Consider the following 25,737-nt stretch of genomic DNA (forward strand, 5'->3'; position numbering starts at 1 on the left):
GGTCTTCATGGACACTGCATGAATATATACATATCTACACATAGACAAGCACATAATTAAAAGTAAAATAAATTAAAAAAAATTTTTTTAGCAGGCTGGAGAGATGGCTCAGAAGTTAAGAGCACTGAATACCCTTGCAGAAGACATAGGTTTGAGTCCCAGCATCCACGTGGTGGCTAACAAGTGTCTATAGCTCCAATTCCAGGGGATCCAACCCCTACTTATGGCCTCCTTGGGTACTGCACAACATAGGTGTGCTTACATGCATGCAAGCACAACACTCATATACATAAAGTAAATTTAAAAAAAAAAATTAGAAAAAAAAATTTTTGAAGCCAGATGTGGAGGCATGTGCCTGCCTATACATAGCACTTGGGAGGCTAAGGCAGGAACTTGAGGCTAACCTAGGCTATATAGTGAGTTCCTGGCCAGCCAGGCCTACATAGTAAGACCCAGTTTCAAAAAACAAAACAAAAAAATAGTATCGTTTTAGGTTAAATAGTTAGAAATTACATTTCTGGAGTACTAAGAGTCTACCTATCCTGTTTTGCCAGTGCTAAGGAGTTTTCAGGACACAGGCCTTTCAGTGCTATTATGAGAGATTAGCAGACCAACCTGAATTAAGCTGACAGAGAAGTTGTGAACTTCTTTTTCTTTTTTTTACATAGGGACCCATATTGTCTACACTGGCCTTGAACTCACTATGTAGCTGAGGATTGATCAGCTCCTGATCCTCCTGTCTCCACTGGTATGAGCCACCACTCCCAGCTTAGAACATGCTGTTTTTAGTGCATATTGTAAGTTGGGAAATAACCACATTTAACAGTAAGAATAAAAGGTGAGGCCAGCATGAGTGCACAGTCCTAGCTACCAGCAAGGCTGGTGCTAGAAGCTGTAAGTTGAAGGCCCGCCTGGCCTGCAGATGGAGTTCAAAGCCAGTCTGACAATTTAGTGAGTCCCTGTTTCAAAACAAAAAATACAAAATGAATTGAGGATAAAACCAGACGGTAGATTGGTTACCTAGCCTGTGCAAGGACCCGGGTTAAATGCCCTGTACTGCAAAATAAAAAGGAAAGAAGAAATATGTCAATCTTTGCAAAATTAACATTTTGTTTTGTTGTTCCTTGGGATGGATTTAAGTCAAGGTCTTACATATGTTACATGCTTTTCTACTAAGCCACCCCCTAGTCCTTTGTGAAACAAACTTTCAAGAAGATTGAAGGCTATCCAGGCACAGGCCTTTAATCCTGGCATTCTGGAGGTAGAGGCAGGCAAATCTTGGTGAGATTGAGGCCAGCCTGGTCTCTGTAGTGAGTCCAGGCTAGCAAGGGCTACAGGGAGATCCTGTCTGAAAAAGACAAAAAAAGAAGAAGAATGGGGGCTAAAGATATAGCTCAGTTGGCAGAGTGCTTGCCTGGTATGCCTGAAGCCTTGGGTTTGATTCCCAGCACTACTTGAATCAAGCATGCTGGGATACACCTGTAATCCCAGTATTCAGGAGACAGAATCAGGATCTCTGCAGGTTTGAAGCCATCTTGATGTACATAGTGAGTTCTAGGCTAGCCAGAGCTATATAAGGAGATCCTGTATAAAAATTTTTTTTAAAGAATAGGGCTGGGAGGCTGGAAAGATGGCTCGGCAGTTAAGAGCACTGACTGCTCTTGCAGAGGACCCAGGTTCAATTCCCAGAACCCACACGGTGGCTACCAGCCATCCTTAACTCCAGTTCCAGGGGAATCCAAAGCCCTCTTCTGACCTCCATGGCATTGCAGAACACGGGCACACTCATATACATGCAGGCAGTACACTCATACACATAAAATGAAAATAATGAAATATTAAAAAGAAAAAAAAAAGAGTAGAGCTGGGTGTAGTGGCACACATCAGTAATTCCAGTATTTGGGAAGTAGAAGCAGGCGAACCAGGAGTTCAAGGTCATCCTCCCTTGGCAATATGGTGGATTTGAGGTCAGCCTAGGCTACATGAAACCTTGTCTTAAAAAAAAAAAAAAAAAAAGGTAGAATGAGGGCCAGAGAGATGGCTCAGCAGGTAAAGGTGCTTGCTACCAAGCCTTAAAATCTGAGTTGGATCCCCTTGATCCACATATTGGAAAGAGACAACCATTCCTGTGTTTTGTCCTCTGACCTCCACATGTGCACTGTGGCAAATGTGGAATGAAAACTTGGTCTGTAACTTAAAAGTCCCAGAGCACTCTATAGAAGTGCTGTATTGTGCCGGGCAGGTGGCGCACGCCTGTAGTCTCAGCACTTGGGAGGCAGAGGCAGGGGGATCTCTGTGAGTTCAAGACCAGCCTGGTCTACATAGTGAGTTCCAGGTCAGCTGGGGCTACAGGGAGACTTGTTTCAAAAGGACCGAAAAAAAAAAAAAAGAAGTGTTGTATTGCTTTTCGCTTAGAACTCATTGATGCAGGCTGTTCTTTACCTCTTGCAAAGAGAAAGAAGCTCGCAGCATTCTTGTGACAACTCTGTGACCTGCAATGTTAGGAAATTTCCCTTTGTCTCAGTTTCTTCTGTTAACTAGTTTAGCAACTGACTGTTAGGAGGATTAAGGCAGTGAAGCATAAAGCAGGCCAGGTGTAGTGGCACACACCTTTAATCCCAACACTGAAGGCTGAGACAAGATTGCTACAAGTTCAAGGCCAGTCTGGTCTACAGTGCTAGTTCTAGGCTACCCAAGGCCACATAGGGAGATTCTATGTCAAATAACAAAGAAATCGAACTGAAGGCCTGTGTATGCTACACAACTAGTCTATCTCTGAACTATACTCCTACTTTATTTATTTTATTTTATTTATTTATTTTTTTATAGAGAGCATCTCATGTATCTCAGGCTGGCGTTGAACTCAGGATTCTCCTGCTTGGCTCTTAAGTGCCTTAAGTTTGTGCCATTACTCCCGGAAGTTATGCTTGACTTGAATCGGCTCTCAGAGTTGATTTATCATCTGTAAACTGGGCATGAAAACAATAATGTCTCTTCTAAATAGCTGAACTATGAGAAAACTTTTGCCAACTATGAAATATGCCCAGTGGTCCAGTTGTTTCTATTCTCTAACTTTAACCCGCCTCTCAATCTGCCATATAATGAAGTTATGCTCTAAGAAATAAAACAAAACAGACAAACTTATGTTCATGTTTTTATATTCTTGATTAACCACCTTATCAGGGATGGGTTTATAATCCCTTTTTACAAATAAAGGAATTTAGTCCTAGAGAGATTAATGATTGCCTCCAGCTCCATAAAAAGTCCCAGTGGAGTCTCTGTTAGAACCTAGGTCTTTACACTCTCAGAAAAGAGTTCTTTCAGGTAAACTACAGATTATACTTTTTAGTTACTTTTTTTGTTTTTTTGTTTTCATGTAGCCTTGGTTGGCCTCAAATTCAATTTGCATCCCAGGATGACCTTGAACTCCTGATCCTCACCTTTTAGGTGCTGCGATGATAAGCATTCACCACCATCCTGGCTGTTTCTTTTGATATTTTTCTGAGTTTTTTTTGAGACAGGGTCTCATTATGTAACTCAGGCTGACCTTGATCCTTGTGCGTCAGCCTCCCAGATACTGGTATAACAGACCTGACCCACTACACAAAGCCTTAAATTTTTCAGTTTGTCTTTTCTTTTTTTTTTGAGACAGGGTCTTCCTGTAGCCCTAGCTGGCCCGGAACTTGCTATGTAGACCAGGCTGACCTCAAACCCACAGAGATCACCTGCCTCTGCCTCCTGAGTCCTGGGACTAAAGACATGCACCACCACACCCAGCTCTTAAATTTTAATTTTTATATTTTATGTGTATGAGTGTTTTGCCTGCAAACATGTCAGTGCACCTCAGGGGTACAATGCCTCTGGAGGTCAAGGAGGGTGTCTGATCCCCTGGAACTGGAGTTACAGACAGTTGATAGTATCCATGTGGGTGCTGGGAACTGAACCTGAATGCTCTGCAAGAGCGGCCAGCAGCCAGTGCTCTTAACTGCTGATCCATCCCTCCATCCCTCTTTTCTTTCTTTCTTTTTTTTTTTTTTTGTTCTGTTTATTTGTCTATTTGTTTTGGGTTTTTTGAGACAGGGTCTTCCTATAGCCCCAGCTGACTGAAAACTTGCTATGTAGACCAGGCTGGCCTCAACTCAGAGTTTGCCTGTCTCTGCATCCTGAGTGCTGGGATTAAAGGTGTGTACTACCTACCATGCCTGGCTTTTCTTTTTTTAAGATTTATTTATTCATTATATATATATATATATGGCCCTGTATGAGTTTATGTGCATGCAGGAGCCCATGGAAGTAAGAAGAGAATATTGTATCCCCTGGAATTGGAGTCACAGTTGGTTGTGAGCTACCATGTGGCTTGCATGTATGTAAATGCACCTGTGTCATGCAGTGCCGGAGGAGATCAGAAGAGGGCATCAGATTCCCCTGGAACTGGAGTTACAGACAGTTAGTTGTTAGCTGCCATGTGGGTGCTGAGACCCAAACCTAGATCCTCTGCAAGAGCAGTAAGCACTCTTAACTACTGAGCTAACCACTGACCCATCTCTCCAGCCCCATTTTTCATTTTCTTGAATGTTGACTTTCTTTCTCTTTGGTTCATTATTCTGACATAAGTGCTGAAGTTATCCTAGCTTTACCCAGGTTTGGGGTGGAGAAAAGTCCCTCTTCCAACTCTGACTCAGAGTCAAAGCATCTCTTCCCATTCTTCCCGTGTCTTAGCTCTTTACTTTCTCCCCCTCAGACTCTGCGCTGGTGTTTGAACCTGGGCATCCTTGAAGTAACTGTCTACGCTTTCAGCATTGAGAACTTCAAACGTTCCAAGAGTGAGGTTGATGGGCTTCTGGATCTGGCCCGTCAGAAGTTTACCTGCTTGATGGAAGAACAGTAAGATATCATCCCTTTCCCTGCTTTCCTACCACCAGCCCTGTTATCTGAAACTTATTAAGGGATCCAAAAGGATCTTAAAAATATTTTTATTATTTTTAAAAATTTTTATGTGTATGAGTGTATTGCTTTCATGTATGTTAAGTGCACCTGTGTCATGCAGTGCCCGAGGAGATCAGAAGAGGGCATTAGATTCCCCTGGAACTGGAGTTACAGACAGTTGTTAGCTGCCATGTGGGTGCTGGGAATCAAACCTGGGTCCTCTGCAAGAGCAGTCAGTGCTCTTGCCCCCATTTTTTTTAATTATAAAAAAAGAATGGTAGAGGTGAGCGTGAGCCACACGTGGCTGAAAACTACAGCTCCAGTTCCAGGGGAATCCGATGCCCTCTTCTGGTCTCCGCAGGCATCGCATGACATGGGTGTGCTTATACACTTGCAGGTCTACTCATACACATAAAGTAAAAATAATAATTAAAACAAGTTTGCTCTTAAATATTTTGTTTAGGCCAGGTGTGGGGGCACACACCTTTAATCCCAGCACATGGGAGACAGAGGCAGGTGAATCTCTGTGAGTTCAAGGCATAAAAAGAAAAAATTTATATGTATTTTATACATATGAATGTCTTGCCTGCATGTATGTAAGTGCGTCCATGTCATGCAATGCTTTCAGAGGTCAGAAGAAGGCATTGGATCCCCTGGAACTGGAGTTATGGATGGCTGTTAATATCAATGCTGGGAACCAAACCCGTGTCTTCTGCCAGAGCGGCTGGTGCTCTTAACTGCTGAGAGCCATCTCTCCAGCCCTGCCCCTGCCTTTCTAAGTGCTGGGACTGCAGGTGCGCTATACTGTGCCCAATAGAGAGAGGGATTCTTTTTTTTTTTGGTCTTTTTGAGACAGGGTCTCCCTGTAGCCCCAGCTAGCCTGGAACTTGCCATATAGACCAGGTTGGCCTCGAACTCACAGAGATCTGTCTTCCTCTGCCTCTCAAATACTGGGACTAAAGGCATGTGCCACCACACCCAGCTAGAGAAGGGATTCTTAAACTTGCTGTAACATCAGTTTCAGGAACTGCTGAGATTGCTGTAATCAGCCAGTGTTAGCTTAGGAAGTCCTGACTGGAGCAACAGACTTCAGGTGCTTTTCCAACAATTTCCTCTCCTTACCCCTCTACTTTCCCATCTACCCATCTCTCTCTGTTCTAGAGTTTTGAGGAATGGACTTTGGGTAAAGAATCCAATGATAAGTGGGTCTAGAATGTTCATTTACTTTTGTATATAGTATATTACTGATCTTTTCTTTTTTTGTCTTTTTGAGACAGGGTCTCCCTGTAGCCACAGCCGGCCTTGAACTCACAAAGATCTGCCTACCTCTGCCTCTTAAGTGCTGAGATTAAAGGCGTGTGCCACAACACCCAGCATATATTATTGACCTTCTATTTGAAAAGAGTTATTTAGCTAAAAGAAAGTTTGAAAACTAATAACCTGGGCTGAGGAGATAACTCAATCAGTAAAGTACTTGCCTCAAAAGCATAAGTTACAAAATGGAGCTAGAACTGACCTGGAAGCCACCTCCCATGAAGGCTGGCTCTCATAGCTTTGGAGAGCACTACAAAAGCTTGTAAGGGAGAACGTCAATGGATGTCCAACCCCAGCTTCAAGGCCTAAAAACCACATCAGTGACCAGCACAGCAAACGACATTGGTACAGTAGTGGTACTTTTATCTTGAGGGTAATCAACAGCTACCTAATTGGACTTAAAGCCTATTCAGTGGGAGGAAACTCATGTCTGGTATTGTAAACCTAGCCAAATACACATAGCTGGAGGGGTCATAAATCTTAGAAAACCCCAAGGCTCTCATATCCCTAGGCAAATTAATTTCTTATTAATTTGTATTATTTGCACTTATTTCAAGTGCAAAATATGGATCCTTAAATCTGTAAACAATATCCAAGTCACCACCCATCAAAGTAGCTTTTTCAACAGACAGAGATTATTACAGAGTTACACCACTGGCTACACACAGAGATTTTCTGTGAATTGTCTAAGTGGCATGTCTAGGATGCAACCTCTACACCCAAGACTCATGGAACATAGAACAAGGGATGAAGAGAACACTAATGCATCTTTCAGTTCTCATTTATGAAGCTCTCTCATGTAACAGAGCCAGGAACACAAATGGCCAAAATGCAGAGAATAAGAGTTGACAGAGTGTGGGTCCTTGGACAGGGCGCCTGTATTGAGGTCCACCCACCCAGGGCTCAGGGACCATTGCAGAAGAGGGGGCAGAAAGATGGTAAGAGCCAGGGAGGAGGTGCGTGACCATATGGAAATGGTCCTACAGATGCTTTGGGACCCTTCTCATATAAACCTACAGGAATGGTGTCAGCATGCACAACACCCATGCAAACTTAGGCAAACAAAAGCCCAGCATAGAACTGTGGAAATGAACAGTAGGCCCCAATCTTAGTCGAAGAATTATTGGCAGCTGATTACTGTTGGCTGAGGAAGAACTGATCTTGAAAGGAGAGACTCTAGATAGGCTGACTAAACCCCAGTGGATGTTCTTGCTTTGAGGGACATCTGGGGACACTAATTTTACATAATAGGCCTTAACACAAATGACTGTATGAACTCCAGTGGTGGGGCTATGGGAGGGTGCCAAAGGGGAAGGGAGCATAAAGATGATTTTCTGTATGAAATACACAAAAATTTAAACCAGGCATGGTGGTGCACGCCTTTAGTCCCAGCACTTGGGAGGCAGAGGCAGGCAGATCTCTGTAAGTTCAAGGCCAGCTTGGTCTACATGGGGAGTTCTAGGCCAGCTGGGACTACAAGGAGACCCTGTCTCAAAAAGACCAAAAAAAAAAAAAAAAAAAAAAAAAAAAAAAAAGCAAAAAGAAATAAACAAAAATTCAATAAAAAAATTCAAAAAGAACATGAAAATCACCTGTAATCAACAGTGAAAAAAAAAGCTACCTGAGTTGGATCCCTATAACCTGTGTAAAAGTGATGGTATAATCTTATAATCTCATTACTGCAGAGGAGGCAGGAGGATCCCTGGGGCTCAGTGGCCAGCCATCAGCCATCTATCCTTAATTGGGGGAGCTCCAATAAGAAACCCTGTCTTGCCAGGCATGGTGGTGCATGCCTTTAATCCCAGCACTTGGAAGGCAGAGGCAGGTGGATCTCTGAGTTTGAGGCCAGCCTGGTCTACATAATGAGTTCCAGGACAGCTGGGACAACAGGGAGCCCCTATCTCAAAAAAAAAAAAAAAAAAACCCAAAGAAAAAAGAAACCCTGTCTTGCCAGGCATTGGTGCAGGTCTTTGATCCCAGCACTTGGGAGGCAGAGGCACACAGATCTCTGTGAGATCGAGCCCAGCCTGGTTACATAGTGAGTTCCAGGCTGGCTGGGGCTAATGGGAGACCCTGTCTCAAAAAAAAAAAAAGAAAAGAAAAGAAAAGAAACCCTGTCTTTAAAAGGAGGTAGATGGATAATACCCTAAAAGGAGGTAGATGGATGATACCCAAGGTTATCCCCGGTCTCTGTGCAGACACACACACACGCGCGTACATGAAAAACACAAAACTACTAGCCTACTTGCATTTCATTGGTAGTGAATAAACTCTTGTGAAAAGAAGGCCTTGTTAGTGGCCACAGTAGGTTAATGACAGAGCCAGGTTGGGAACTCAGTCTCCTGGCTCCTTCAGGGCCTTTGCTGTTCTTCAGACCTCAAGGAAGTCCTGCCTCTGCCCTCTGAGAAATTAACATTCCTGTGTTCCTCTTCTCACATGACAGAAATTTGTCAGGATAATATGGCAAGGAAAGACTGTCACCAGTTTACATACATGAGGGGACAGAGATGAGTAGAGGCTGAGCTCTACGAAGCCAGGTGTTGATGCAAGGTCAGCTATTAAGTTGAAGTAATTGAACTCACATCTAGGCATCATATTCAGATTTTGCCTTGATGAGACTATATTTATCTTCTGTAATTCCAGCAGGTCCTCAAATAGGTAATCCGTTCTTATTCCACAGACTTGGACAAAATATGGTTGAAGGTTATATAAGGTGGATAGGCCTTGAATGGGGCCTTCAGTTCTGGATCAGAGTCCTTCACAACCTGCCAGATAACCCTATATCCCATAATACCAAGTCCTGATTCCCAAACACCAAGCTTCCCAGGTGAGGGAAGCTGGGTGGTTAACAGCAAGTACATTCTGCCCATGTGCAGTCTCGGAGTTACTGAGTAGAAGCACTGAGATGATTAGGAATCAGGCTTTGTAGCTAGACTCCTCAGGCTCAGACCTGGCTGTTCATTCACACAGCTGTCTAAACAAATACTCTGATCCCCCTTACCTCGGCTTCTTCATCTGTAAAAAGGCGAGCATTATAGTATGTACCTCAGAGGATGGTGGACTAAGTACTCTGCCTTCTCCAGCCCAGCAGGTACACTGTCACAATGCTGCCTCCTTTTTCCTGATCAGGGAGAAGCTGCAGAAACACGGGGTATGCATCCGCGTCTTGGGTGATCTGCATTTGTTGCCCTTGGACCTCCAGGAGAAGATTGCACATGCTGTACAAGCCACTAAGCACTATAACAAGTAGGTTTGCAGACTGCCCCTCAAGGGAGACATCCAGAGCTTTCTTGGTTTGCATTTAGTGCAAAGTACAATGAGGAGTTACTTTATGATGCTTAGAGAATTTCTCTTTTTATCTATAAGACAGACTAGTGGTGTTACCATGTTAGATATGTATGTACTCATATATAAACACAGTTCTCATTCGACTGTCACCCTTGACTATATGTGTGTGTACAAGCACACATACAAATACATATTTTAACTGGACAAGAGTTAGAGTAGAAATAAAGTAGTCCTAGTCCTTTTCTCTCCAAATCTTTCAAGAGGTGTTTTGTTGCTGTTGTTGTTGTTTGGGTTTTTTTTGGTTATCTTTTTCCTATCCCATTCCTTTAGCCCATGGACAGATTGAGAGGGGAACCAAGTTCGGTAATCCAGACACCATTGTGCGTAGCTTTGAAATTATAGTGTTTGGCTGTGAGTTTGTTTTGTGCCAAATCTCCTCTTTATTCTCTGCTTGTGCTAGATCACAGTGGAATTCTATCCTCTGTAAGATGGTAGTAGAGGGAGGGAGAAGGTTAGGAAGGCAGTTAAGGCCATTTAGTATGTGTCTTGTTATTCCAAGAAATCTTGGGAATCACAGAAGAACTCAAAGTCTCACCCTTCAAAATTTTGCACAGCTGACATTTAGTGTCTGTACCCCTCCAGGGAAGGGTTGCTCTGTAATCCGAGACTCCAGTCATTGCTCCTTGTGCCCATTTGATAAATGATTCTCTTCTGCCATCCTCAGGTGTTTCCTCAATGTCTGCTTTGCATACACGTCTCGTCATGAGATCACCAATGCTGTAAAAGAGATGGCGTGGGGAGTGGAGCAAGGCCTGCTAGAACCCAGGTACCCCAGGATGTCCCTCCTAGTAACCCAAAGGGAGAACAGGTTGCCCTAAATGTTAAAACCCCTCCTGAGCCATGTACTTGGTCAGAACTCAAATTAGAGGTGCACATGGAAAGATTTAGGAGATTCCCCTAAATAGAGTTTAGGATCAGCTTATTATAGCCTGCTTTCAGAATTTGAGTATACCACACACCAAGAAACCCCTGAGAAACAGTAGAAGAGGTGTGAAGGCCATCCCATTCAATAAGAAATGACAACCTTGGACCAGGTGAGGTGGCTCACACCTTTAATCCCAGCACTTGGGAGGCAGAGGCAGGTGAATCTCTGTGAGTTTGAGGCCATCCTGATCTATATAGTGAGTTCTGTACCAGCCTAAAACTACATCATAGTGAGATCCTATCTCCAAAAACAACAACAAATGGGCTGGAGAGATAGCTCAACAGTTAAGAGCACTGGCTGCTCTTTTGGAGGACCCAGGTTCAATTCTCAGCAACTACATAGCAGCTAACAACTGGCTATAACTCCAGTTTGAGGGGGATCTGTTGCCCTCTTCTGGTCTCAATGGGCATTGCATGCACAGGTACATTTACACATCTGCAGGCAAAACACTTAAACACATAAAAATAAATAGCCACTTGTTTGTATGTTTCCAAGAATGAATTTTCAGTTGTTGGGGAAGAGAGTCTTCTAGGTTTCTCCTGTTATAATCTTACAGCACCAGATTAAGGTATTGGAAGGAAGGAAAATCATTAATCATTGCTAACATAGTAGAATTGTAATTATTATTTTATGTGGATGAGTGTTTTGCTTGCATATATGTGAGTGTATCACATATGTGCCTGGTGCCCACAGAGGCCAGAAGAAGGTGTTGGATCCCCAGGAACTGGAGTTAAGGAGTTAAGCTGCTTGGTGGTTGCTGGGAACTGAATCTGGGTCCTCTGGAAGAACTATAAGTACTCTTAACCATTGAGCCATCTCTCCAGCCCCTGGAATCATAATTATTAAGGCTGGAAGGAATGGAGGACTATTTGATGCCATCTGTTTGTCTGACCCTTCTAATGTTGTTTTGTTGTTGTTGTTGTTGTTGTTGTTGTTGTTGTTTTGGTCTTTTTGAGACAGGGTCTCCCTGAAACCCTAGCTGGTCTGGAACTCACTATGTAGACCTGGCTGGCCTTGAACTCACAGAGATCCGCCTGTATCTGCCTCCCGAGTGCTGGGATTAAATGCGTGCACCACCACGCCTGGCAAGTATATGTGTTTTACATGATTCAAGATAAAGGAGATTTCAGGGATTGGAGAGATGGCTCAGGAGTTAAGAGCTCTTGCAAGACCAGGGTTTGCTTGCCAGCACCCACATTGTCACAACCAGTTCCAGGGGATCTGATACCCTCTTCTGGCCTCCGAGGGCATTGCACAAGAGTGGTGCATTTATGTAAGTGCAAGTAAAACATTCATACACACAAAATAAAGATAAATAATTTTCTTTAAAAAAGATAAAGGGGATTTAAAAAATAAATTGAAATCCATATGTGGTGGCACATACCTTTAATCCCAGCACTCAGGAGACAGGCAGGTGGATCTCTGTGAGATCTAGGCCAGCCTTGTCTACATAGTTCCAGGCCAGCTGGGGCTACAGGAAGACCCTGTCTCAAAAATGAAAGAATGAATGAATGAACAAATGAGAAGGTAAATAAATAAAAATGAAAGCAAGGCATGGTACATGCCTTTAATCTTAGCACTTGGAAGGAAGGTACAGGTAGGATCTCTGTGAGTTCAAGACCAGCCTGGTGTACACAGTGGACTTCCAAGTTGCAAGTCAGCTAAGGCTTCATAGACCTTGTCTTTAAAAAAAAAAAGACAAATTCATGCCAACTATGGGGATGGGATTAGGACTGGTATGGGCCTCACTTCTGTATCTATTCAAATGAGATTATTATGTTGGGCGTGGTGGCACACGCCTATGATCCCAGCATCTTTGTGAGGCCAGCCTGGTCTACATAGTGAGTTCTAGGCCCGCTGGGGGCTACAGAGAGACCCTGTCTCAAAAAGACCAAAAAAAAAAAGAGAGAGATTATAAGTATGTATTTAGGGCTGAAAGTGAAGCACAGTGGTAGAATACTTGCCTAGCACGTGCAGGGCCCAGGGTTAAATCCCTGCACCTCCTTGCCCCACAACTCCCCCAAAACAAAAGACATGCTGTATGTAGATGTAAAGATTTAAGTCCTCAGTAGGGCTGGGGTGTACTGGTAGATGTATTTGATGGCCTATAGACTGGGAAGGCTGTGTGTGGGAGTTCCGCAGGAGAGTACCACAAAAAGAGACCCGTGCTTCTGTCCCCTGCTCACCTTAGCGATGTCTCTGAGTCTCTGCTCGATAAGTGCCTCTATAGCAGCCACTCTCCTCACCCGGACATCTTGATACGGACCTCAGGAGAAGTGCGCCTCAGTGACTTCTTGCTCTGGCAGGTAAGTCATTTTGAAGTATGTTTGGGTCAGCCAAACACTGGAACTAACCACATGAATGAACTGACAACTAGCTAGTGAAGATGCTTTTTTAGACTTTATTTTTATGTGTATGAGTGTTTTGCCTACATGCATGTAAGTGAACAACATGCACGCAGTGTCCACGGAGGCCAGAAGAGGGTGTTGGATCCCCTGGAACTGGAGTTAAGAAGTGTTTTCAGCTGCCACGTGGGTGGGTACTAGGAACTGAACCCAGGTCCTCCAAACAGCAAGTCCTCTTAACTTCTGGGCCTTCTCTCTAGCCCTGTGAAGATGTTTTTATTTAATGTCTGGAGATATGCTGAAGGAAATATGTACATCTCATGGTTCTGTGGCTACTCTGCTACTCAGATCACATTTGAAAAGTTTACTTTGAACACTGAGATTTAACAGATCACAGTGTTGCCAGATGTGGTTGCACATGCCTTTAATCCCAGCACTCAGGAGGCTGAGGCAGGCAGGTTGCTATGAGATAGCAGGCTAGCCTGGGATGGTCTATGTAGTGTGTTCCAGGCCAGCTGGGCCTACATAGTAAAACCCTGTTTCAAAAACAAAAATAAAAAAAGGACCACAGTGGCAGGCTAGGTATGTAGCTCAGTGTCACATTGCTTACCCAACATACACAAGGCCCTGAATTCGATCCCTGTCCTAGTTTGTTTCTTCATTGTTCTGACAAAATACTCTGACCACTACCAACTTGGGGAGGAAAGGGTTTATTCAGCTTACAACTCCCAGATCGCAGTTCTCAGGGAGCCCAGGGTAGGAACTCAGGGCAGGAACCTGGAAGCAGGAGCTGGAGCACAGGCCATGGAGGAATGCTGCTTACTGGCTTGTTTTCCCTGGCCCCTGCTCAGCCTGCTTTCTTATGCAACACAGGCCCACCTGCCCAGGGGTGGCACCATCCACAGTGGGCTGGGCCCTCCCACATCACTCATCAAGAAGATGCCCCTCAGACATGGCCACAGGCCAGTCCAATAGAGGCAATTCCCCAATTGGGGCTCCCTCAACCCAGGTGTGTCAAGTTGACACTAAAGCTATCCAGCACAATCCCTGACACTTTGGGATTGCATGGCAGGAAGAGAGACAGAGGAAAGAAAGGGGAAAAAGAAAGAAGAGGAGGAGAGGGAGGGAAGCAGGGAGGGAGAAGAGGAAAGAAAACCTGAGAAACACACTGGTAAAGTAGAGGACTTAGCAGAAAAGGCCACCCTAGATAGCATGAAATCTCACGTCTTCAAATGAGCAGAGGACAGTAGTCTGGAAGAGCTGATTGTTCTTTCAGAATGAAAATGCTGTATTCCTCCTTTGTGCTGGAAATATGACAGTGACCAAGTCAGAAATGATCCCTACTGTCTGAAACAAAGTTTTTTGACAAAGCCAATTTCTGAACAAGTCATTGCGGCCATGGGAACAGATGACAGGCAGATCTTAGGCTAGCCTCCAAATATTTCAAAGAATATTCACATTCACTCTGTTCTTTGTTTTCCTTTATGTGCATTTAATCTTCTGAGTACCCTAAAAACCAGATGCTTGTATTATCCAACTTTACATTTGAAGAAGCTGAGGCCCAAAGAGGTTAAATAACTCACCCAGTTAAAATGTAATGGTAGCGCCAGGCGATTTGGCTCAGAACCCGTGGTCTTAAACATGGTGCCACACTGTTGCTTAAAAATAACAAGGGCAGCTACCATTTGCTCATCGCTGACTTTATCTGACTGTGTGTGTGTCTTGGATGACCTCCAAGGACCAAGAGCCAATAACATAATCCAGATGTTATTTCATAGTCCTAAAATTGGCTCTTAGAAAAATCCTGGTGGAAACGGTGATCTAGTCTAGTTCTGCTTCGCCACAGACAGGTGATCTAGTTGCCTCAAATGACCCCTCCCCCATCCATGAGGGAATCAGGGCTGGCAGCAGAAACAGCTAGAGCCCTGCAAGCCTGTGCCTCCGCCATTGCTGTACTGGCCAGCGTTGTAGCTCTACGCGTTACTAAATCATACTCTCTTCCTATTTTTCCCAGACCTCCCATTCCTGCCTAGTATTCCAACCTGTTCTGTGGCCAGAGTACATATTTTGGAACCTCTGTGAGGCAATCCTGCAGTTTCAGATGAACCATAGTGCACTTCAGGTATGAGTCACGTTGGGTGGGATGGAAGTAAAGGTTGGCATTGATGGGGCACCTTGTTAGAATCATACTCTATAATTCTTTCTTTCTTTCTTTCTTTTATTTTATTTTATTTTATTTTATTTTATTCCTGGAACTCACTATGTAGACCAGCCTGGCCTTGAACTCACAGAGATCCGCCTGCCTCTGCTTCCTGAGTGCTGGGACTACAGGCATGCACTACCACGCCTGGCCCTCTTTTATTTATTTGTGTGTCAGTGTGTTTGTGTGCAGGCATGAGTGTGCCATAGATGGTGTGTGGAGGTCAGAGGACAACTTCTGGGAGTCAGTTCTCTCCTTCTACCATGTGAGTCCTGGGGATGGAATTCAGGTGGTCAGGCTTGGTGATGAGTGCCTTTACCCACATCTCACCAGCCCACCAAGCACTTCTTGACAGACATAGTGATGAACATTCTAATGATCATAGCTAGCATTTATTACGTGTCAGACACTGTGAGCATTTTACACGCGTTATCTCATTGACTGCTCCCAAGGACTCAAATCAGGTCTTCCTAGTTTCTTATGTAAATAGAAGAAAAAATGACTTGGGGACATATAATCAATCTGAAGTAGGAATAAAGTTCACGCTACATCTTTAGCCTCTTAAAGACCCTGGAAAAGGCTTCTCAGAGAGATTGTCCATTTTTCCCTAATAAAAGGTCATAATTGGTAACATCCAGCTGTAGTACTGGCTACATGGGAGACTGAGGCAGGAGGATTACTAATTCAAAGCCAGTGTGAATAGTGGAAGGGTAGAGTCCAAGCCTCTTCCAAAAAGTATTTAGAATAAAATAGCATTGTCTTTCTGTTGTGTAAAGCTACATTGTACCAGGACTTAAGAGTTCTGCTTTCAATTTTGATAACCAAATTTTGTAACAGTAGCTTGCAACTGATTACCATTCTTTTTTTTTTTTTTTTTTTTTTTTTTGAGATAGAGTCTCCCTGTAGGCCCAGCTGGTCTGGAATTATGTAGACCAGGCTGGCCTTGAACTCACAAGAGATCTGCCTGCCTCTGCCTCCCGAGTGCTGGGACTAAAGGCATGTGCCACCACCCTCGGTTTACCCTTCTTAATGGTGGGGGAGGGATGGCTAACAAACTGAGGATCTTCTGTGTGATTTTATATATTTTATTATTTTTATTTTATGTGTATAAGTGTATTGCCTGCATGTATATGAGTGCACCTGTGTCGTGTGCAATGCCGTGGAGGTCAGAAGAGGGTGTCGGATTCCCCTGTAACTGGAGTTAAGGACAGTTTGTAGCCACCATGTGGGTGTTGGGAATCGAATCCGGATCCTCTGGAAGAGCAGTCAGTGCTCTTAACCACTGAGCCATCTCTCCAGCCCTGATTTTATATATTTTATAAAGTCTATTTAACCCTCCCAAGATGTAGCAGATTTGGTGTCCTCATTTTTCAGATATAAAAACAGAAGCAGAGAAACAAAATGTCCCAAGGGCACAGAACTAGGAACCTGAATTTTGAAACAATAGCTGCTTCTTAAGTCTGGAGAGATAATAGCCAGGAAGAAAGAATGATGTAAATCGGGCCTTCTCAATCTCCTTGGTCTTGGTGGCCTTTTGGGGAACTTAAACTATGTAAGCCATAGAACATGTCTAGTGAAAAATGGATTCGTTTTCTGTAAAACCACACTTATCGTTCAAATACATAGAATAGTTTTAGGGGCTTAGCAGAATCCTTGAATCTGTCTGCAGAACTCCTGGCAGAAGTCACCTGAATTATGAAGGTTTGACCATTGAGTCTCAAAACATGAAAAAATTGGGGTCTGGAGAGATGGCTCAGTGGTTAAAAGCATTGACTGCTCTTGCAGAAGACTGAGGTTCGATTCCCAGCTAAGAACTGTCTATAACTCCAGTTCCAGGGGATCCGTCACTGTCTTTTGACCTCCGTAGGCATTGCATGACATGGTTATTCTTACACACATGTAGGCAATACACTCATACACATAAAAAACAAAAATAAAATTTAAAAAAAAACATGAAAAAAATTGAACAAGGAAGTTTAGAACAAGTGAAAGAAAACCAGCAAAACCTAAATTTATCTGCTGCTAGTAAAAGTGAATATCAAATTTCCCCATATGACCAAAGCTTTCTCTGTGAACTGAAGCTTTTTTTGACCCTTTGATGGAAAATTTTCTAAAGTATATCTTGCCCATAATTCATTTACGCCTACAATATACCTTGCACTTACTTATGATGATGATTAGAATACTCCCTAATGATGATGGTAATGATAATGAAAGGTGACATCTTTAAGCACTTCCTTGTACAGTGGTGTCCTTGAATAGTGGGGCTGTTAACTTGAAGTTGATGATCCAAAAATACCTGGCTTTTGGACTTGTGTATTTCTGAGTCCTTCCTCTTTGGTGCTTTGCTGTGTCAGTGGCTAATTGTGACAGAGCCCCTTCTCTTTCCTTCCTGTTGCCTGCTTTACACCAACTATGCCAAAAGAACAACAAACAGTTAATCCAGCACATTAGAGTTCTGTGTGTAAAGAGTAAATCGACTCTACATGAAGCTCAGAGGAGCCCTGTGCAAGTCTCTGTGTATGACTATTCTTGCGTATGGACCTATAATTTGCATGCCTATAAGCCTTTTATTATTATTGCAAGTTTTTCGGATGCTGTACACATGATTATCAGAGGAGTTACTTAAGTTCTGTCCTCTCCATAAATGTTTATTGAGCGCTTATATGAATCAGGCATGATGTTGGGCATGGGAGAATCTGTAGCTAACCAGCCAGCCAAGATCTCTTGTCCTCATGGACAGTACACAAGTAAACAAGTATGTAAGATAAGTCAGTTATAGTAAGGCAATAAAGAACACACAGAGAGATGACAGAGGTAATGAAAGAGGGCAGAGGACACCATGGCTCTAAAGTTGGGGTCCTCGAGTACTAGAGGCCAGGATGTCTAAGAGGGAAGGCAGGAGATGAGGCTCTAATCTCTCAAAGCTTGGTAGGCAGGGGTAATACAACCACAGGACTTAATCAAAGGCTGGGCAGGTTCTGATTAGGCCCTTAGTAAAAATCACTCAGGACTTTCAGGGTGGCAAGAGTCAGAGCTGAGAGACTAAACTCCTGGCAGTCCTGGAGTTAGGATCCAGGGCTTTGAGTGTGCTAGGCAAGCACTCTACCAACTGAGCCACATCGCTAGCCCTGCATCTGCTTCTTAAAACTTACTGTACTGTGGTCAGGCTGGGCTCTGCATGCTTCCTTGTTCTCATACCCTCTGTTTCCTACCTCCATGCCTGTTCCTGACCTCACACCCAAGTTCCCAGTGTCAGAATCTGAACTGCTCTGTCTCTAGGCAGGACAGTCTGCCCCCTTTTTCTGCAGGAAACAGGTAGAGAGCGGGGCAGCAGGCTCCAAACTAGATTAGCATTTTGGGGAAGGAACTTGACTACAGTTTTTGGAGAACAGATCTTGGTATCTGAAGAACCATGACCGTCTTCCTATGATCATCCAGCCATTATGCTGTTGGCTTTGTTTTGGTGTTTGTGTGTTTGAGATAGGGTTTTACTATGTAGCCCTGACTGGCCTTGAACTCACAGAGATTCACCTGCCTCTGTTTCCTAAGTGCTGGTATTAAAGGCATATGTCACCACGCCCAGCCCCACCCAGCTATCTAAAAAATTTTTTCTCTCTCTCTTTTTTTCTTGGTCTTTTTGAGACAGGGTCTCCCTCTAGCCCCAGCTGTCTGGCCTCGAACTCACAAAGATCCACCTGCCTCTGCCTCCCAAGTGCTGGGATTAAAGGCAAGCACCACCACGCCAAGCATAAAAAATTAAAAAAAAAATTTTTTTTTTTAAATTTTATGTTTGTTTTGCCAGGGTGTTTGTAAGTGCACCTGTGCATGCAGTGCCTGTGGAAGCCAGAAGAGGGCAACAGATCCCCTGGAACTGGTTACCTGTCATGTGGATCCTGGGAACTGAACCCTGGTCCTCTGGAAGAACAGCCAGTGCTCTTAACTGCTGAGCCATCTCTCCAGCCCCCTATTTATTTTTAATTATGTGTATGTGTATATGCTGTGTGTGGGTATGTGCACATATGTGCAACTGCCTGCAGAAGCCAGAAGAGTACATCAGCTCCTGGAGCTGGAGTTGCAGGCAGTTGCATCCTGACCTGAGGACTTAACTCAGGTCCTCTGGAAGAATAGCAGGTGCTCTTAACTGCTGAGCCCTCTCCAGACCCCCACCTAGCCATTGTAGAGGCTGGCAAAGAGAGATCTGGACTGTAACACAGTAGGACTTGTCAGCAGGGAGCAGAGCCATAAAGGGAATCAGGCCAGAGAAGGGGAAGCAGTGTAGAGCATTTGATCCTCAGCTACAGTTATATGGATTTGGGGTCCATGAGGGGTTATTAACAGATGAGTTAAAAAGTGTCTATTTACCTACTTTCCCAAGACAGAGAAGTGGTCCTGCTAATCCTCCTTCAACACATTGGTCAGTTTAAACTGGGCTGAATCAGAGAACTGGTGTTCTTTGGATGGTCACTGTATTCCAGGGAGAGGTATTTTCTGACATTCCTGACTTTGAATAATGCTGCTGCCTATTTAGCTGTGTGACTGGAGATTATGTAACCCTTCAAAGAATCATTTTATCTATAAAATGAAGTAGAATGATTAGAATACCTCTCTTGGGGGCTGAAGAGATGGCTCTCTGGTTAAGAGAACATGCTGCTTTTGCAGAGGACCTGGGTTTGGTTCCCATCAAATAAATAGTGTCTCATTACCATCTGTATGTCTAGTTCCAGAGGATCTGACACCCTCTTCTGGTCTCCATGGGCACCAGGCACACACACATGGTGCACATACATGCAGACAAATACTCATACACATAAAATAAAAGTAAATAAATCTTGAAAAAAAGGAAGCTGGATGTGTTGGCACACTCTTTAATCCCAGTGCTCAGAGGCAGGTGGATCCCTGTGAGTTCAAGGCCAGCCTGGTCTACATATCAAGTTCCAGGCCAGCTGGGGCTACAGAGAGACCCTGTCTCAAAAAGACCAAAAAAGGAACACCTCTTTTCTAGGTTTGCAACGAGGAGTCAGTAAGCTAATACGTGAAAAGTGCTGAGAATGTTATCTACCACATCTGGCTCTGGGCCCTTCATGAGGTTTATTTATTTATTTATTTTTTTGGTCTTTTTGAGACAGGGTCTTCCTGTAGTCCCAGCTGTCCTGGAACTCACTATATAGACCAGGCTGGCCTTGAACTCACAGAGATCCACCTGTCTCTGCCTCCCGAGTGCTGGGATTAAAGGCATGAGCCACCACACCTGGCTCATGAGGCTTTTTATATATGTGTATTCATGTAGAAGGGGTATACATATAGAAGCCAGAGGACAACCTCGGATGTCACCCTCAGGATGCTATCTACTTCCTTTGAGACAGAGTTTCCCATGGGCCTGGAGCTCACTAATTAGGCCAGGCTGGCTAGCCAATGAGCCCATGGATCCTCTTGTCTCTGTCTTCCCAGGCCTGGAATTACAAGCATGTACCACCACACTTAGCTTTTTTTTTTTTCTTAATGCATGAGTGTTATGCCTGCATGTATGTTAAGTGTCATGCAGTACCCACAAAGGACAGAAGGATCCCCTGGAACTGAAGTCACGGATGGTTGTTAGCCACTATGTGGGTGCTGGGATTCAAAACTGGGTCTTCTGCAAGAGCAGTTAAGTGCCCTTAACTGCTGAGTCATCTCACCAGCCCCTATACCTAGCTTTTTACATGGGTTCTGGGAATCAAATTCAACTCCTCACACTATGCAAGGCAGGTGCTTTACCAACTGAGCATCTGTCCAGCCTGTAATGTCTGTCTCCAGAAAAGCTATGAACACAATATCTACTTGGGAGGTGGAGGCAGGAGCTAGGAGTATTGGGTCATCCCTAGCTGCATAGCAAGTTTGAGGCCAGCCTGGGTTGTGTGAGACTCTGTCTCAAAGAAGCTCTTACTTCCTTTGGTTGTTTACTAAATAGGAAGATTGTATATGGTTATGGAGAGACATTGACCTTTAGGACTTCCTACTTGGACAGGGTGGCACTTAGGAGGCAGAGGCAGGAAGACTGCCAAGAGTTCAAAGCCAGCCTGGGCAACAGAGCAAAACTCTGTCTCAGAAAACCAAAAACAAAAGGATAAGGGGCCTGAGGAAATAGCACAGTTGGTAAAATGCTTTCTGTACAAGCATGTAGACATGAATTTGGTACCAGGACCACCTAAAAATCTGGGTGTGGGCTGGGCATTGTGGTGTAGGCCTTAATTCTGGCACTTACAAGGCAGAAGCAGGCAGATCCTTGTGAGTTTGAAGCAAGCCTGGTCTATATAGTGCGTTCCAGGCCAGCCGGGGCTACACAGTGAGACTGTCTCAAAAAACAACAAAACAAAACCACCAAACCAAAAAAAAAAACCAATCTGAGTATGGTGGCATGTGTTTGTAATCTCAGCACTGGGGAGGTGGAGACAGGCATAAGCCTTGGGTTCTCCACCAGCCTTAATTAGCAAGTGTAGGGCCAAGAGACCCAAGAAACAAGATAAACAGGGCCCGAGGAACAACATCTGAGGTTACCCTCTGTCCTCCATACATGTGTGCCTGTATAATCACATCCAGACAGAATACACATGCACACACACACACAAAAAAGAGGAAGACAGAAAAAGGAAAATAAGCTTTTCTTTTTTCTTCTCTTCTTTGAAACAGGGTCTCAATCTGTAGCTCTGGCTGGCCTGGAACTCTCTGTGTAGCCCAGGCTGGTCTTGAACTCATAGCAGTCCTCCTCCTTCAGCCTCCTGTCTGCTGGGATCATTGTTGTGTGTCACTGTGTCCCAGTCTAGCTTGCTTTTACCTGGAGCATCAGCTTCTCTCCCCCACCCCTAGGCAGTACAGCTGTCCAAAGGTACAGGATACACTTGCTGTCAAAGTTGAATCCAGGGACCCTGGTGGCTCTAACAAAAACAGCAGACTGGATACTAAAACCTACTCTAAGCGGATCCAATAAGTGCCCCCAAAGGGTTGAACCTGCTTCTTAGAGCATTCCTAGGAGGGCTGTTTGCCACAATAGTCAGGCCTGTCTTCATACAGAAGGCAAGCCTAGAGCTGGACCCTGAAAAATACCTCAGGAAGTTGAAGAATGGCCCCCCCACCTTAACCTAGGAGACCACAAGAAGACCCAGTGAGTGCTTTTGCATACAGTAAACAGTAACATACAAGACTGCTGTTTCTGTCTGAGAGCCTGCTAATATGCTAGACAGGATTTTGCATTTATTATCCCTAATCCTTTAAACCTCTCTTCAAGGTAGGCACAACCCCCACTTTACAGATGAAAAATTAAGGCTAGAAGATTTTCCCAAAGCCAAAAAGCTAGTTGGTAGGAGAATCAGAAGTCAGACCATTTACCCGGTTCCCCTCCAAGTGCAAGCTTAAGAAATTTAAGGAATACAGATACTTCCACACAAAAAGACCCACAGCCGCTGCTGTCCTGCCTGGGTAATATGGGTACCACCCTCTGCATACCCCTCCGAAGCCTTTCGATTGCTAGTACAGACTCCCACGTGACCCACATTGCATGCACCCCACCTCCACCTTCTCCATCCCAGATCCGTCCACACCTGAAATTATCTCCTCACCCCAAACCCTACTTTTCTCTAGCAGAAAGCCCGGGACATGTATGCTGAAGAGCGGAAGCGGCACCAGCTGGAGAGGGACCAGGCTGCAGTGACAGAGCAGCTGCTTCAAGAGGGGCTCCAGGCCAGTGGGGACGCCCAGCTCCGACGGACACGATTGCACAAACTCTCAGCCAGACGTGAAGAGCGAGTCCAGGGCTTCTTGCAAGCCTTGGAACTCAAGAGAGCTGACTGGCTGGGACTTTTGGCCACTGCATCTGCCTAAGTGAGGCTGGTCAACAGCCATTTTGCCTTGCCCTCTGCCTCCAGAACCCCCAAAACCCCCTTTTCTTGGTGAAAGGCACCTCCCCACTTTTGATGAATCATGCTTTCCTTGCTTGGCTGGAAGCCCCAAAGGCTGGGTCCGCTGCCCGTAGACACCTTTGGCTACCTGAGACAGTTGACCCTCTGGAGTTTGAAGGAGAGTTCTCCCACAAGTACACTAAATCCAAGTCTGGTCACAGTCCATTTGGATAAGGGGACCCTAATTTATCATCTCTCTTCCATATCCACCTGTTTGGGATGCACGTTCTTTTTCACCAGCAAATCCTTCAACATGCAGAAGAGGCCTTCCTTCAGCCTAGATCTTTACCCATCCATCTTAGCCCTCCCCACTTGACTTTCACAAAAGATTTGGATGTACTGGTAAATAGCTAATAGGCAGCCAGCGTTATTGGGCAAGGAAGAAAGGGATGGGAAAGACAGAAAGGAAATTTGCCCATCTGCTGCTCCTCCCCTTGGCTCTCCACCTGGGATTTGCTATTGAATCTCTACCCCTCCCACCACGCAGTTCTGACTGCTCACTGAAAGGCTCAGCGCCCCCAATGGCTCAAGGAAGCCAGGCTGCCTGATTACAATCCAATTACCTATTGTTGACTCAGCCCACACAAGCTTTTCTCCTCCTCTTGCGGGGCATGGGGCCAGGCTCCACTCCCCCGGTGAGACCCACCCCTTCCATGGCTACAGGGTAGCAGAGGGGCCTATAGGCCCTAGAGTCTAATCCAACACAGGCCAATTTCTGTGTAATACAGCAGAACCAAGCATTTCTCCCGCTGACTGCCTCCTGCCCTTACCAACTCAAACTGATTTCCACTCCCAGTCTTTAAGCTCCTCACAGCTCTTTGACCTGACTCCCTAAGTAGGCCCGAAGGCAGTTTATTCTCAGCATGGCAGAACTTACTCCAGGCCTTCTACCTGTAAGGGCCAAGGCCGCCATCAGGAAGAGGCTGGTAGTCAAGGTTGTCTCCTTCCCTTCTGCCAGGCCTCACTGTAGAGCTGCTGAGAGGATTACTACTCTGAAGAGCTGTCTGCCTGAGGTCTCTGCTTCAAGTGCCCCAGAGCAGTAAACACTAGCCAGGAAAACGGTACACATGCTGCACTCCAGTCTTCTCATCTTCCTGCCTATAAGACCTTTCCCCAGCACCTCCCTCCGAGAGGTGGGTTGCTACCAGCCATGTTAAGAAGTCTTTGGACCCCTCCCTTTCTGTGCCTGGATGCTGGCACTAGGGATTCTAGGCCATTTTTTTCCTCCCGGAATCGAAGACAAATGCCAGACACCGCAACCAAAAGCCAATCGATGCACCCTTTGGCAAGACCCCCTATACACCTGGCAGTCTCTGCAACCAGTCTCTGGCACAGGGTTCCCTGAAAGCAGGTGCTGTACATTTTCCAGCTTTACAATGGGGCTGCTGACAGCTTTAATTAGGGAGGCATGAATTATGTGGCTATAATGCAGAGCCCTACAATTAAGGCGGGAATGAGAGACTGGCGGCAGCAAACGGAATCTGCCTGGCATGCGTGGTTATTCAGGCTCTCGATTGGGGTACAGTAGAGGTGATTAATGGGACTGGTATCTGTGCCTGAGGACTTGTGTTCTGGGAAAGGTAATCAGGGCGGAGTAGGCAGGCGCTGCTTCAGAGGAGACGAGCTGCCCAGAAGCAAGGGCTGCAGAATGCTTGATTTGAACTCCTGCTTTCTGCTATGATTTGTACAAGCCAGCTTCAACGCTTGCCTCACAATCCGGTGGGACCTACCTGAGTGCCAAACACCCTGTTGCAGATACTTAGCCTGTTGTGTTCTAGGTGCCAGAGTTTTTTGTTTTTAATTTTTAGATGTAAGGCTTGTTTAACTGCAACCAAGAACGCCTCGTTTTGCTTCCTTCCTTTGGTACCTTCCCTCGGGTGCATTTGGCCAGCGCGAGTACCCTTGGCTTTGCGCTATGTTCCTGAGAGGAGCCCCTTAACCGTCACACCTGTTCCTCTTCGTGTTTCCTACCCTTCCAGCGCTTTCCTTCACCCTACTTTACTTCGCCCCAAGCGAAAGCCACCCAGCTTGACTGTTAGGAGGGATTTCGCCAGCTGTGGCGTCTGCGAAGCCCAGGCTCGGCGGCCGCGTCGAGTGGGGGCAGCTGGGCTAGAGTATCCGAGACAGGGAGTGTTGAGGGGGAGGGGAGTACTGAGAGGCGGTGTGGACGGCTGTTCTCCATCATGCAGTGACGGGGTCCAGAGGGCCGGACGTGCAGGGACTTAAAGGAGCCACTCAACAGATGTTGGGGTGCTGCCTCAGCGTTTGGGGAGGCGGTGGAGCACTGGGTGCTGAAAGGACAGCTCCTACCTGCCCTGCAGCACCCGAAAGGCACCCCTGCACGGAGAGCCTCTCCTTAAACCCACACCCCACCTCTAGCGGACCGCTTGTCCAGGTGCGGTGCCTGGAGGGTTCCCCAAGGTGGCATCTGGAAAGGATGTACGTCCGACTGCGCCAAGCCGACCTTCCGGCATCTTTCCCACCCGAGCCTGGGCCCCAGAAGCGGCAGCCCGGCCCCCGAGCGGCGCTCCCGTGGACCGGGGCGGCGCAGTCAGGCGTCGCAAACCGCTCTTCGGGGCCCCCAGCCGGAGCAGGAAGGAAAGGCGCCGAGAAGTGCCCAGCGCGTCGCACGGTGGGAGAAGTGGGGAGTTCACTACATAAGGTGGCAGCAACTTGGGAGTTTGCAGAAGCAGCTCGGGGCAGGAGGGAACCCAAGCCGGCCGCGGCCCCGCGTCCGCCGCCTCC

General features: G+C 45.5%; 1 protein-coding gene across 2 annotated transcripts in view; it reads left to right on the forward strand.

Annotated features, from left to right (window-relative positions):
* The window catches only part of Dhdds (dehydrodolichyl diphosphate synthase subunit), a 28,543-nt gene extending 5,281 nt beyond the window's left edge, over positions 1 to 23,262 (forward strand). Inside the window, exons 4-9 of one of the 2 annotated variants that reach the window (XM_008836817.3) lie at positions 4,742 to 4,884; positions 9,370 to 9,486; positions 10,253 to 10,354; positions 12,705 to 12,819; positions 14,873 to 14,980; positions 22,676 to 23,262. In XM_008836817.3, the coding sequence (XP_008835039.1) occupies positions 4,742 to 4,884; positions 9,370 to 9,486; positions 10,253 to 10,354; positions 12,705 to 12,819; positions 14,873 to 14,980; positions 22,676 to 22,915 (825 nt within the window). In that variant the 3' untranslated portion in view covers positions 22,916 to 23,262. The remainder of the gene's footprint in view (positions 1 to 4,741; positions 4,885 to 9,369; positions 9,487 to 10,252; positions 10,355 to 12,704; positions 12,820 to 14,872; positions 14,981 to 22,675) is intronic. The other variant, XM_008836820.3, reaches the window with a different exon arrangement.
* Positions 23,263 to 25,737: the final 2,475 nt, after the last annotated feature.

Source organism: Nannospalax galili, unplaced genomic scaffold, assembly GCF_000622305.1.
Source record: "Nannospalax galili isolate Female #2095 unplaced genomic scaffold, S.galili_v1.0 scaffold1258, whole genome shotgun sequence".
Taxonomy (NCBI): domain Eukaryota; kingdom Metazoa; phylum Chordata; class Mammalia; order Rodentia; family Spalacidae; genus Nannospalax; species Nannospalax galili.